General features: G+C 44.3%; 1 protein-coding gene across 1 annotated transcript; it reads left to right on the forward strand.

The window, feature by feature from the left end:
• The first annotated feature begins 5173 nt into the window (after nt 1–5173).
• LOC311102659 (MARCKS-related protein 1-A-like) lies at nt 5174–8121 on the forward strand. Its single transcript, XM_084144018.1, has 2 exons — nt 5174–5442; nt 6806–8121. The coding sequence occupies exons 1-2, from the start codon at nt 5359–5361 to the stop codon at nt 7310–7312; spliced, it is 591 nt and encodes a 196-aa protein (XP_084000144.1). The 5' UTR covers nt 5174–5358; the 3' UTR covers nt 7313–8121.
• The last annotated feature ends 5740 nt before the right edge of the window (nt 8122–13861 follow it).

Here is a 13861-nt window from a genome sequence, read left to right on the forward strand (position 1 = left end):
AAACTGTAAATTGCTCTGGATAGAGCGTCTGCTAAATGACTAAAATCTAAATATGGTGCTGGCAGTTGTGCTGCAGGCTGTTTCTCTGCTACTAGAAAAGCTGTCAAGCAATTTAACAAAGTGTGGTTAACATACTTATTGCTCAACAGTGAGATATCATTCAGGGTTTATTTGTATCTTCACCCAGATCCATAAACACGGTTTCACTTCAACACAGAGATACATGGCTGAAGTGCTGATGAATGAGATGATGGCACACTGATCCACTAACGCTGCAGCTCCACTGCCAGTGGGGATGAGCTGCCCTAACACTGTACGTACTGTAAGCCGTTCACACACAAACACCACCCTCTCCCTCCCTGACTCTATGTATTTCTACCTATCTACCTCTATCTCTATTTCCGCTTTCCCTCTCACTCCCTGTCTCTCTATGTATCTATCTCTACAGACGGTAGAGCTGAGGTTTGTATGTGTGTATGGAGATGGAGTATTATGGGTCCTTGAGCATCAACTGATTGGCCTCAATGTTATCACAATAGATGCAAACGAGGGACAATTGATTTAATTTGCATTCAATAAGCTATACACCATACCTGGTGCTGAGACAGAGGTAACAGACGGAGAGGGAGATACAGGGCAGCCAGAGAGCGAGAGAGGAGCGCAAGGGTGCCAGACCAACAAAGAAAGCCAGACAGTGAAGGAAGGAAGGAGGCTACAGAGTAAGTCCGGGGCTACAATAAAAATGTGTACTGTCGTGGGTATTCGAGGACCGGAGTTGGGAACCATTGTAACTAGATTGATTGCTGCTCAAGGTTTCTGCGCTTTCCCATCTCTTGAGGGTTCCTGTTGTGTTTTCAGCCCCCCTTACAAAAGCATTTTATCAATGATGCAAGAAACATGTCAGCACAGGCCTCTCTGGGATGGAGTCATGCCTGGTTGAAAAATGGACATACAGCTAGCATCCCATCATCATCCTCAGAGAGAGAGCAGCCAAAGCTCCCACAGAGACAGCTAGCATCCCATCATCATCCTCAGAGAGAGAGCAGCCAAAGCTCCCACAGAGTGCTCTCTGAGGCTGATGATGGGATGCTAGCTGTATGCCCATTTTTCAACCAGGCATGACTCCATCCCAGAGAGGCCTGTGCTGACAGATTGGCTACATTTCTAGCAACCCTGTGAGGACTGTTGCTATGTTTAGCTTGGTGGGCTCCTGCTGTTCAGAACCTTTTCAGTCAATAAGCCACATTAATTTTATTAGCATTACAAAGACCTTTCTTGTAAGTGTTGAGTTGTATTCATGCCAATGGGGGTGGCTTTTTTCTATCTGATTATTCTCCTAATTAGATAGACATCACTGAAAATGGTGGATGTTTGAGAAACACAGTCTATCTGGAATCACAGCTCAGCTTACATTCATTTTATTGCACATTAATTAATTGACTGTATATTGCTATACCTTCTGTCTTCATTGACAGAAAATGTAGTCTAGTGTGTAGGCTGCGTTGTACCATACTAAATAACACTATGTTTGACAGGGACTACTGTATTGTGCTCTGTCAACTTCTGTTTTTCATATACAGTAATTGCTATAAAAACTGTTTATGTGCCTCATAGGACAAATTCCTGTAAGTATTTGGTCATTAGCTGTGTAGAATTGTGAGAAATCTTCAGTCATCTTTCTCTCCTAAACCATGGGAAAAGCAGACAGGAGGCGGTCTGGGTTGGGTTGTTTTTGTGATTCTATATGCATGAATTGTTGACAAAATAGGGAACCCTGGGAAATTACATATTCATTGAACAGATATGTTCAAGCAATCTGGTCCTCTGTAGCTCAGCTGGTAGAGCACGGCGCTTGTAACGCCAAGGTAGTGGGTTCGAACCCCGGGACCACCCATACACAAAAAAAAATATTATGCACGCATGACTGTAAGTCGCTTTGGATAAAAGCGTCTGCTAAATGGTATATTATTATCTATTCAAGGTGACTCAGTCACAAACACAAATGTTCTCCTCCCTCTTGCAAGAAGACCCCAGAGAAGTCTCTCAGATTTCTGTCTCTCTCGCTCTCTCTCTCTCGCTCTCTCCCCCTCTACTTGTGATGCTCATCAGTTGGCTGGCTGGGAGAGGAACAATGGAGTCGTTTTACGGGGAGAGAGGTCATCCTGTGTCAGGGCATGAAATATTGGCAGCCACACAAACCGAGGCATTGACTGTGTAAAAAACTGAACTGTGGGAAGAGAAGATGTACCATGTTAAACGTAACAGAAATAAGTAGGCAGGTCTAGGCCAGAGGAAGCCCTCTAACCACATTCATTCTTCTCACACGAGAATCAGACTTCATTACTCTGACGCTGTGTGTATGTATATGTGTATGTTCCTTATCTCACTGGCAGAAACCGTAAAGAACATTGTAATTATATTTATTCTCACTCTATGCCATGTAGAATAAAAATAACTATTTAACACTTATCAACAAATAGTTTATATAAAGTAATTCAAACACATTTTACATTGGCCCTCTTTTTCACGTTGTCGGTGGTGACAGTGTAGAACGGCCAATCCAAATGTCTATCTCCAGTTTACAGCCTAGCCTATTGGATGAATCTGTGTACAGGCTTTCTGTGAAAACGTTTAACTGAGGAAATGCAGTCACCAGAATTCAACTCAATTCAAAGGGCTTTATTGGCATGATTTGCACACATGCTTTGCAAAAGTAGCAATTTGTGGACAGCATATTTTCACCACTCTCCATCTCTCTCCAACCAGTCATCTGCTTCACTCCATATCTCTCAACCACACCAGCCCACTTTATCGCTCTCATTGCGAGACATCTTCAAAAAAGATCCTTAAAAAGATGGGAATGTGAACTTCCTATTTACTGAAAATGTGTTGTCTGCCTCTGTGTGAGGACATGTAGGGACATACACTATATATACAAAAGTGTGTGGACACCCCTTCAAATTAGTGGATTCTGCTATTTCAGCCACACCTGTTGCTGACAGGTGTATAAAATCAAACTCAGTGACTTTCAACGTGGCACCGTCATAGGATGCCACCTTTCCAACAAGTCAGTTTGTCAAATTTCTGCCCTGCTAGAGCTGCCCCAGTCAACTGTAAGTGCTGTTATTGTGAAGTTGAAACGTCTAGAAGCAACAATGGCTCAGCCCACAAAGTGGTAGGTCACACAAGCTCACAGAACGGGACCGCCGAATGCTGAAGCGCGTAGCACGTAAAAATCGTCTGTCCTTGGTTGCAACACTCACTACCGAGTTCTAAACTGCCTCTGGAAGCAACGTCAGCACAATAATCGTTTGTCGGGAGCTTCATGAAATGGGTTTTCATGGCCGAGCAGCCGCACACAAGCCTAAGATCACCATGCGCAACGCCAAGCATCGGCTGGAGTGGTGTAAAGCTTGCCGCCATTGGACTCTGGAGCAGTGGAAACGCGTTCTCTGGAGTGATGAATCATGCTTCACCATCTGGCAGTCTGATGGACGAATCTGGGTTTGGCGGATGCCAGGAGAACACTACCTGCCCCAATGCATAGTGCCAACTGTAACGTTTGGTGGAGGAGGAATAATGGTCTGGGACTATTTTTCATGGTTCGGGCTAGGCCCCTTAGTTCCAGTGAAGGGAAATCTTAACGCTACAGCATACAATGACATTCTAGAGGATTTTGTGCTTCCAACATTTTAGCAAAAGTTTGGGGAAGGCCCTTTCCTGTTTCAGCATGACAATGCCCCCGTGCACACGCTAGTGGGTTAAATTTTTTTTGATCGAACCCACTACCCTTGCGTTATAAGCGCCATGCTCTACCAATTGAGCTACAGAGGACCACCAGTTGAGTTTGCACCAGTTCACCAATTGAGCTACAGAGTAGAGTGCTTGGAAACTGCAAGATATGAACAAGTGTTAAGTTCAAATCAAATTGTATTTGTCACATGCGCCGAATACAACAGGTGTATAAATGCTTACTTATAAGCCCTTTTTTTTCACCTTTATTTAACCAGGTAAGCCAGTTGAGAAAAAGTTCTCATTTACAACTGCGACCTGGCCAATATAAAGCAAAGCAGTGCGGAAAAAACAACAACAACATAGAGTTACATATGGAATAAACAAAACGTACAGTCAATAACACAATAGAAAATCTATATACAGTGTGTGCAACTGTAGTAAGTTATGGAGGTAAGGCAATAAATAGGCCATAGTGCAAAATAATTACAATTATAATTTAGTATTAACACTGGAGTGATAGATGTGCAGAAGATGATGTGCAAATATAGATACTGTGGTGCAAATGAGCAAAATAAATAACTATGTAAATAGCAATATGGGGATGAGGTAGTTGGGTGGGCTAATTACAGATGGGCTGTGTACAGGTGCAGTGATTGGTAAGCTGCTCTGACAACTGATGCTTAAAGATAGTGAGGGAGATATGTGTCTCCAGCTTCAGAGATGTTTCAGTTTGTTCCAGTCATTTGCAGCAGAGACCTGGAAGGAATGGCAAACAAATGAGGTGTTGGCTTTGGGGATGACCAGTGAGATATACCTGCTGGAATGCATACTACGGGTGGGTGTTGCTATGGTGACCAATGACCTAAAATAAGGCGGGGATTTGCCTAGAAGGGATTTATAGATGACCTGGAGCCAGTGGGTTTGGCGACGAATATGTAGTGAGGGCCAGCCAACGAGAGCGTACAGGTCACAATGGTGGGTAGTATATGGGGCTTTGCTGACAATGCAGAGTTTAAAAAAAAATTTTTAGCAAATAAAATTAAATCTCCTATTTTCCAGGCTGGACAACAGACCTGACACTTTAGGTGTCGTCATAATCTGACCACGATTGATTTAGTTTTTCGATGCTCTCTGTCTGTCATGGGTTATTTTCAGATTATCCACCCTTCTCTCAAAGTGTGCACTTGCCTACAAAGAGCATAACCACAGCAACAACAAAAAAAGACCTAGAAGCCATACAGATAACATTCTCACCATATTCATAACATCTGTAAAGGAAAAAATACTCTCGTTGAAGCTGAAAGGGGGCGGGGAGGGGATTCCAACCCAAGGTTGCAGATTGGGTATGTCCGTGCAGTCACGCCCATAGGTGGAGTCTTCCACGATTTTGAGGCACGGTTGAAATACTCACACTTGTAGCCGTTTCGTTCTTTAATTTGAGCTCAGCAGCCGCGAGGTTCGTTGTTTAAAGCTGGGAAACTGTTGTTGCTTTCCAACGTAAGGAAAGGGATCAACACGAATTTCAAAATCTGGCAACATCCACCTTTCTCTAGGCTGGATTTCAAACCGTGAAACTTCGAAGTTTTTCTTTTAGATTTTATTTTTGTTTAGAAAACCTAAAATATGGGAGCTCAGTTGTCCAAGGGTGGAGTAGCTGTTGAGGCGAAAGCCGACGCCGAGCCGGCTGTCGCTAAAACAAATGGCCAGGTAAGAGAGATGTCCAGTTGCATGCTTCCACATTAGGTACCCAACGCCCTGGTCCAGCGTGAGTTGCATGGGCAACGTGTTAACGTTACCAGACTAGCGAGACCTCACGCCTACCAGTGGACATTATATTTACTTACTAATTAGCTAAATCATATTTGGATGAAAACCTCCTGTTTCGATTGCAAAGAGAAAGATGGCATTTTGTAATTAACTGGTTTAAAAATGTGTGCATGGTTGGGTGGCTAATCGATGGGTGCCATGCCACAGTCAACACCACCCTTTGTTTAATTCGTCTCGAACTTTTTGCCATAATCAAGTAGTTTAACACCAGGGCTGATCAAAATGGTCACATGGTTATCACCTGGATGGAAATATCAGTTTTAATTTAACTCGTTTTCTCTCATGAGTTGGCGCTAGAATTTGGCAGCGGTCGCCCACTCGCGGAACAACAGATGCAGAGGATGCAAATGGACTTTGCTCGAGGCTGAGGCTTGAAAGCAAAGCGCACGGGCGCCAACAAAGCGTTGTCTATTGAAAAAAAGCGAGCAATCGGACTATTTTGTGCCATTTTCGATGTAATCCTTCATTTGTAGAGATGGACACATTAAATTGTAAAGTCAAACCTTGTTTTATTACACATGCCGCCCGCATGCCCGTTATCTGGATGATGACTTGCTATTCTACTGTAGCTGATGGTTGTAAAATGGGTGCGATTGCCAGTCTACCATCTCATTGAGGCGGCACGCCTACCAGTTGGTGCATTCTCTAGCTAGCAGAGATGGTTAACTTTCCTTGACCAAAATATTGTAGGATATTCAATTATTATAGTTAAGTTTGATATCACAAATTGAAATAACATCAATGTTAGCTAGTTTGGTTTGTTCGAATGGCAAGAAATTTAGAAATGCACTATATTGCCATTTTGCAACTAATAGCACAACTAATCTGTTTCTTGATTTGATCGGATTCCTTTGTTCCAAAATACTGCTTGCTGTTGTGGCGGAGCGCGAATGCCACCACGTGGTCGATGGGAGTAATGCAAACTAGCTGTGCATATTAAGCGTTTTGCTGTGCATTTCACCTGGTCAAGTAATTGTCCACAATGACAAAACCTCTATGATACGTTGGTTGGCCATACAGCAGCACACTCAGCTTTTTTTTGAGAGAATTAAAGTAGTCTGTCTTTATATCCCATGAGCCATGTCCTTGGTCCACATTGGCCTGTAGATTGATGAATCAATTGGATATAGGTATGGGCGGCTTATAATAGTTAATGTAACTTTCTCCCCAATACCAGTTTATTTGGAGAATGTAAATATTGTTCTCCACATATTTGTAAATGGTTTCTCACTGTTGTCCACAGGAGAACGGCCATGTTAAAACCAATGGAGATGTCTCTGCCAAGCCCGATGGGGATGCTGCCGCCGTAGACGGGAATGGCCCAGCCGAGCCAGCCAAAGAGGGTGAGATTGGTGCTGGCGACGCCATCGAGGCTGCCCCTGCTGCTGAAGGAGATGCGGTCAAGGCCGAAGGGGAAGCCGCCAAGGATGCCAAGAAAAAGAAGAAATTCTCCCTGAAGAACTCCTTCAAGTTCAAGGGTATCTCGCTGAAGAAGACCAAGAAGAACAGTGAGGAGGGCAAGGAGGCTGCCGCCTCCCCCACGGCGGAGGACAAGCCAGAAGAGAATGGCCACGCAGCCAAGGAGACCAAAGAGGAGACGCTGGCCGCCGAGGCTGTGGCAGAGGCCAAGGAGGAGGCCACTCCAGCCCCAGAAAGTGAGGCCGCAGCAGAGGAGGCCCCTCCCTCTGAGGCCACCACCGCAGAGGTCACGACACCCGCAGCATCCGAGGCCGAGCCCAAGGCAGAGTGACCGCGCCCACCACGGCTACTTGAACGTTTCCCCCCAGATTAAAGTATATATATATATATGACTCGTGCCACGTTCTTAACTTTATAAACAAAACTACAAACGAAGACAAATGAAGAAGGATATATCACGTTTGCTCATTCAGCCACCAGTTCACTGCCTTTATCATTTCTCTACTGATGGAATCTCACCGGCCCTCTCATGATGAAACTGTTGGCTTACGGTGCCCCCTCATGGTACTTACTGGAACTGGTGTGTGGGGGAAGGTATTGGATGTAGAACGAATCTGGAATACTGACTTATTTTCCCAATTCATGGAGACATCCTTTTAACAGCGTGGCAGCCCTATAACATTTTAATTTTTAATATCTTGGGATCTAATAATCGACAACGGTTATGGAGCAGTGCAGACCATCTCCATCACTCAAAAATGACTGTTATATGGACAAACCTTTCAAATGGTCATATTAACTTCTAGAATTCTACATTCCTATGTTTTACCCCCAAATTTCAAGTATTTTGTGCTGTATAGAAAAACTAAATTAAAGCAGGGGAGGTGGAAAAGGCGATGTCTTTGTTTGTGCATTTTGATTATTTTCTGGCTAAAACCACATTTGAGCTTTCTGAGTCTTGCAGTGTTCACATTTCAGAGTTTATGATGCAGGGGTTGTGGGGTCGTACAAAAATCTGCTTTTTATATGCAATTTGTCTCTGTAAATATTTTTGGTTATTTTATTTTGCTATCGTTTAAAGATGTTAATGGTTTTATTGTAACTTTTAATAAGGGTAAATAAATGTTTGATCCCCTCTGATTGTGTTTTGCCTCTGTCATCCTAAACCATGTGGCTGTGGGAGACCTATGGTCTTTTTTGGGGTGGTGGTGGGTTACAGGTTAATCTATCGGGCTGTTTTTATACCCGCACAGCTCTTGAAAATGGATGTATGCACCACGTTAATTGCCTCCAAGACCTTTCGATCAGTACATCTTCACAGAACTCCAGGAAGATGCTTGAGGTAAATAACTTTATAAACTGACAAATCAATGACTGACAAGGTACCATGCTTATAAGTTGAGCCATGGTATGTCAGTCATATCACGCTTGCCTACAAAGGTGTTCTCTTCTCACATCTCAAACTACACTATAACTTTACAGTTTGAAAATATGTATATTATATATATTTTTTACATTTAGCAGACACTCTTATCCAGAGCGACTTACAGGAGCAATTAGGGTTAAGTGCCTTGCTCAAGGGCACATCGACAGATTTTTCACCTAGTCGGCTCGGGGATTAGAACCAGCGACCTTTCGGTTACTGGCACAACGCTCTTAACCACTAAGCTACCTGCCGCCCCATGTATTACTTGACAAAACAAGCTGTATGTCAAGGAAAGTTTGGCAAAAGTTTGTAGAAGACCAACTGATTGGCACCAATCAATCATCAATTTGTGTACTTTTTACAAATCCATGTCAAAAAACTTAACTGAGATTGGAGCTTAAACCTCCAAAGAGCAACGGTGGCAACTGGTAAGGAAGAAACTTATACTGAAGACGGGTGATTTTTCTGTACAAGGTGGCCTTGGTTGGAAATTAGGTTGTGGGAATTGCGTTTAAGACCGTGATCTGGGGTGTATTTATTGTACAAGTTCAGTTAGGCCCCTCCCAGTTTTGTCCCATTTAGTTCCATAGTGAATAGATGACTGATACCCGGTTCTGGTGACATCTCTCAGAGCATTGCACACCTTAACCAGAGGGATTGGGTTAAAAGTGAAAGACACTTTGGTTGAATGCATTCATTTGTGCAACTGACTAGGTATCCCTTTCCCATCACCCTAGACTTGAGGTCAAAATGCTGAATTTAAGTAAGCAGACACACATGACAGTGGGCCCTATCCAGAAACAATTGTAGAGCACCTAGGCACACTTCTGTACATTGTGAATGGATGGGTATAACAACATGGTAGAAGCGCCACCTTGTCATCTCATAGGCTTGGTGGAATTTTTTACCATACTGCTTAAAACTATCCAAGTATAATCCTCAAAAGTGAATGCATACAAAGAAATTGCATTTTTCCCCCCAACGATTCGGTGTCCTGTTTGTGGTGTGGTGACACAAAGTCACAGTGGGATAAAGGCAGTGTTGGGGAAGCTACTCTGGAAATATTGTTTACCAAGCTACCAATTACTTCACACTAGAAGTTAAGCTACACTAAAGCTAGCCTTAAGAAAAAGTAAGTTAATTTAACTAAATGTACTTTGAAAAAGTAGTTCACTACTTGGTGGAAAATTATGTAAATCTGAAATGTAATAGATTACAAATTGCAAGAACAAATCACTTTGGGGTCATATGTTAAAAAAATTGTTTCAAGTGAGAATTAGGCAGGACGGTGCTGAAAAATAAAGCACATTATTTCCTACTTCACCCATATTTTATTTTAGCAAAAAAAGTAGTGTACACTACTGCCAATGTTTGTCTATGGAGATTGTTAGTTACACCGCTACATGGCAAAAATTAATGAACTACTGAAAACACTACCTAGATTTGATTTTAGTTTCAACTATCACCAAACTAGTGCAAAATGTACACTGAACAAAAATATAAACGCAACATGTTGGTCCCATGTTTCATGAGCTGAAAAAAATATCCCCAACATTTTCCATACGCACAAAAAGCTTATTTCTCTCCAAAAATGTGTTTACATCCCTGTTGGTGAGCATTTCTCCTTAGCCAAGATAATCCATCCACCTGACAGGTGTGGTATATCAAGAAGCTGATTAAACAGCATGATCATTACACAGGTGCACTTTGTGCTGGGGACAATAAAAGGCCACTTTAAAATGTGCAGTTTTGTCACACAACACAATGCCACAGATGTCTCACGTTTTGAGGGAGTGTGCAATTGGCATGCTGACTGCAGGAATGTGCACCAGAGCTGTTGCCAGATAATTTAATGTTCATATGCTGCCTCCAACGTCGATTTAAATAATTTGGCAGTACGTCCAACCAGCCTCACAACCGCAGACCACGTGTAACCACGCCAGTCCAGGACCTCCACATCCGGCTTCTTCACCTGCAGGATCATCTGAGGGGGGTGCTGAGGAGTATTTCTGTCTGTAAGAAAGCCCTTTTGTGGGGGAAAAAATTCTGATTGGCTGGGCCTGGCTGCCAAGTGGGTGGGCCTTTGCCCTCCCAGGCCCAGCCATGGCTGCATCCCTGCCCAGTCATGTGAAATCCCTAATTTAGGCCCTAATGAATTTATTTCAATTGACTGATTTCCTTATATGAACTGTAACTCTGTAAAATCTTTGAAATTGTTGCATGTTGCGTTTATATTTTTGTTCAGTACAGTTACATTTCTCGAATTTACATGTAGTTCACTACTCCCAAACACTGGATGAAGGAGTAATGAATTTATTTCACATACATACACTACATGACCAAAAGTATGTGGACACCAGCTTGTCAAACATCTCATTCCAAAATCATGGCCATTAATATGGAGTTGGTCCCCCCTTTGCTGCTATAACAGCCTGTGCTCTTCTGGGAAGGCTTTCCACTAGATGTTGGAACATTGCTGCGGGGACTTGCTTCATTCAGCCACAAGAGCATTAGTGAGGTCGGGCACTGATGTTGGGTGATTAGGCCTGGTTCACAGTAGGCGTTCCAGTTCCTCCCAAAGGTGTTTCTTGGGGTTGAGGTCAGGGCTCTGTGCAGGCTAGTCAAGTTCTGTATGGAACTCGCTTTGTGAACAGGGGCATTGTCATGCTGAAACAGGAAAGGGCCTTCCCTAAACTGTTGCCACAAAATTGGAAGCGCAGAATCGTCTAGAATGTAATTGTATGCTGCAGTGTTAAGATTTCCCTTCACTGGAACTATGGGGCCTAGCCCGAACTATGAAAAACAGCCTCACACCATTATTCCTCCTCCACCAAAGTTTACAGTTGGCACTATGCGTTCGGGCAGGCAGCGTTTTCCTGGCATCCGCCAAACCCAGATTAGTACGTCAGACTGACAGATGGTGAAGTGTGATTCATCACTCTAGAGCACGCGTTTCCAGTGCTCCAGAGTTCAATGGCGGTGAGCTTTACACCACTCCAGCCAATGCTTGGCATTGCACATGGTGATTTTAGGCTTGTGTGTGGCTGCTCGGCCATGGAAACCTATTTCATGAAGCTCCTGAGGAACAGTTCTTGTGCTGAAGTTGCTTCCAGTTTGGAACTCGGTTGTGAGGGTTGCAACCGACGACAGATGATTATTACGCACTACGCTTCAGTACTCAGCAGTCCCGTTCTGTGAGCTTGTGTGGCCTACCATTCACGGCTGAGCCTAGAGGTTTTCACTTCACAATAACAGCACTTCTCCTGATTCCTGCTTATAAGCAAAAACTAAAGCAGGAAGCACCAGTGACTCGGTTAATAAAAAAGTGGTCAGATGACGCAGATGCTAAGCTACAGGACTGTTTTGCTAGCACAGACTGGAACATGTTCCGAGATTCTTTAGATAGCATTGACGAGTACACCACATCAGTCACTGGCTTCATCAACAAGTGCATCGATGATGTCGTCCCCACAGTGACCGTACGTACATACCCCAACCAGAAGCCATGGATTACAGGCAACATCCGCACTTAGCTAAAGGGTAGAGCTGCCGCTTTCAAGGAGCGGGACAAAGGGAAGCACAGCCGCGAGCTTCCCAGTGACACAAGCCTACCAGACGAGCTAAACCACTTCTATGCTCGCTTCGAGGCAAGCAACACTGAAGCATGCATGAGAGCACCAGCTGTTCCGGATGACTATGTGATCACGCTCTCCATAGCCGATGTGAATAAGACTTTTAAGCAGGTCAACATTCAGAAGGCCGCAGGACCAGACGGATTACCAGGACGTGTACTCCGAGCATGTGCTGACCAACTGGCAAGTGTCTTCACTGACATTTTCAACATGTCCCTGACTGAGTCTGTAATACCAACATGTTTCAAGCAGACCACCATAGTCCCCGTGCCCAAGGACACTAAGATAACCTGCCTAAATGACTACCGACCCGTAGCACTGACGTCTGTAGCCATGAAGTGCTTTGAAAGGCTGGTCATGGCTCACATCAACACCATTATCCCAGAAACCTTAGACCCACTCCAATTTGCATACCGCCCCAACAGATCCACAGATGATGCAATCTCTATTGCACTCCACACTGCCCTTTCCCACCTGGACAATAGGAACATCTACGCGAGAATGCTATTCATTGACTACAGCTCAGCATTCAACACCATAGTGCCCTCAAAGCTCATCACTAAGCTAAGGATCCTGGGACTAAACACCTCCCTCTGCAACTGGATCCTGGACTTCCTGATGGGCCGCCCCCAGATGGTAAGGGTAGGTAACAACACATCTGCCACACTGATCCTCAACACGGGGGCCCCTCAGGGGTGCGTGCTCAGTCCCCTCCTGTACTCCCTGTTCACCCATGACTGCATGGCCAGGCACGACTCCAACATCATCATTACGTTTGCCGACGACACAACAGTGGTAGGTCTGATCACCGACAACGATGAGACAGCCTATAGGGAGGAGGTCAGAGACCTGGCCGTGTGGTGCCAGGATAACAACCTCTCCCTCAACGTGTCCAAGACAAAGGAGATGATTGTGGACTACAGGGAAAAAAAAGAGGACTGAGCACGCCCCCATTCTCATCGACGGGGCTGTAGTGGAACAGGTTGAGAGCTTCAATTTACTTGGTGTCCACATCACCAACGAACTATCATGGTCCAAACACACCAAGACAGTCGTGAAGAGGGCACGACAAAGCCTATTCCCCCTCAGGAGACTGAAAAGATTCGGCATGGGTCCTCAGATCCTCAAAAAATTATACAGTGCACCATCGAGAGCATCCTGACTGGTTGCATCACCGCCTGGTATGGCAACTGCTTGGCCTCCGACCGCAAGGCACTACAGAGGGTAGTGCGTACGGCCCAGTACATCACTGGGGCCAAGCTTCCTGCCATCCAGGACCTCTATACCAGGCGGTGTCAGAGGAAGGCCCTCAAAATTGTCAAAGACTCCAGCCACCCTAGTCATAGACTGTTCTCTCTGCTACCGCACGGCAAGCGGTACCGGAGTGCCAAGTCTAGGTCCAAAAGACTTCAACAGCTTCTACCCCCAAGCCATAAGACTCCTGAACAGCTAATCATGGCTACCCGGACTATTTGCACTGCCCCCCCACCCCATCTTTTTACGCTGCTGCTACTCCGTAAATTATTTATGCATAGTCACTTTAACTCTACCCACATGTACATATTACTTCAACTACCTCAACTAGCCGGTGCCCCCGCACATTGACTCTGCACCGGTACCCCCCTGTATATATAGCCTCCCTACTGTTATTTTATTTTACTTCTGCTCTTTTTTTCTCAACACTTGTTTGTTGTTGTTTTTTTTTTTTTTTTTATTAAAAATAAATGCACGGTTGGTTAAGGGCTGTAAGTAAGCATTTCACTGTAATGTCTGCACCTGTTGTATTAGGCGCATGTGGCCAATCAAATTTGATTTGATTCGA

Source organism: Coregonus lavaretus, assembly GCF_964263955.1.
Source record: "Coregonus lavaretus genome assembly, chromosome: 27".
Lineage (NCBI taxonomy): Eukaryota > Metazoa > Chordata > Actinopteri > Salmoniformes > Salmonidae > Coregonus > Coregonus lavaretus.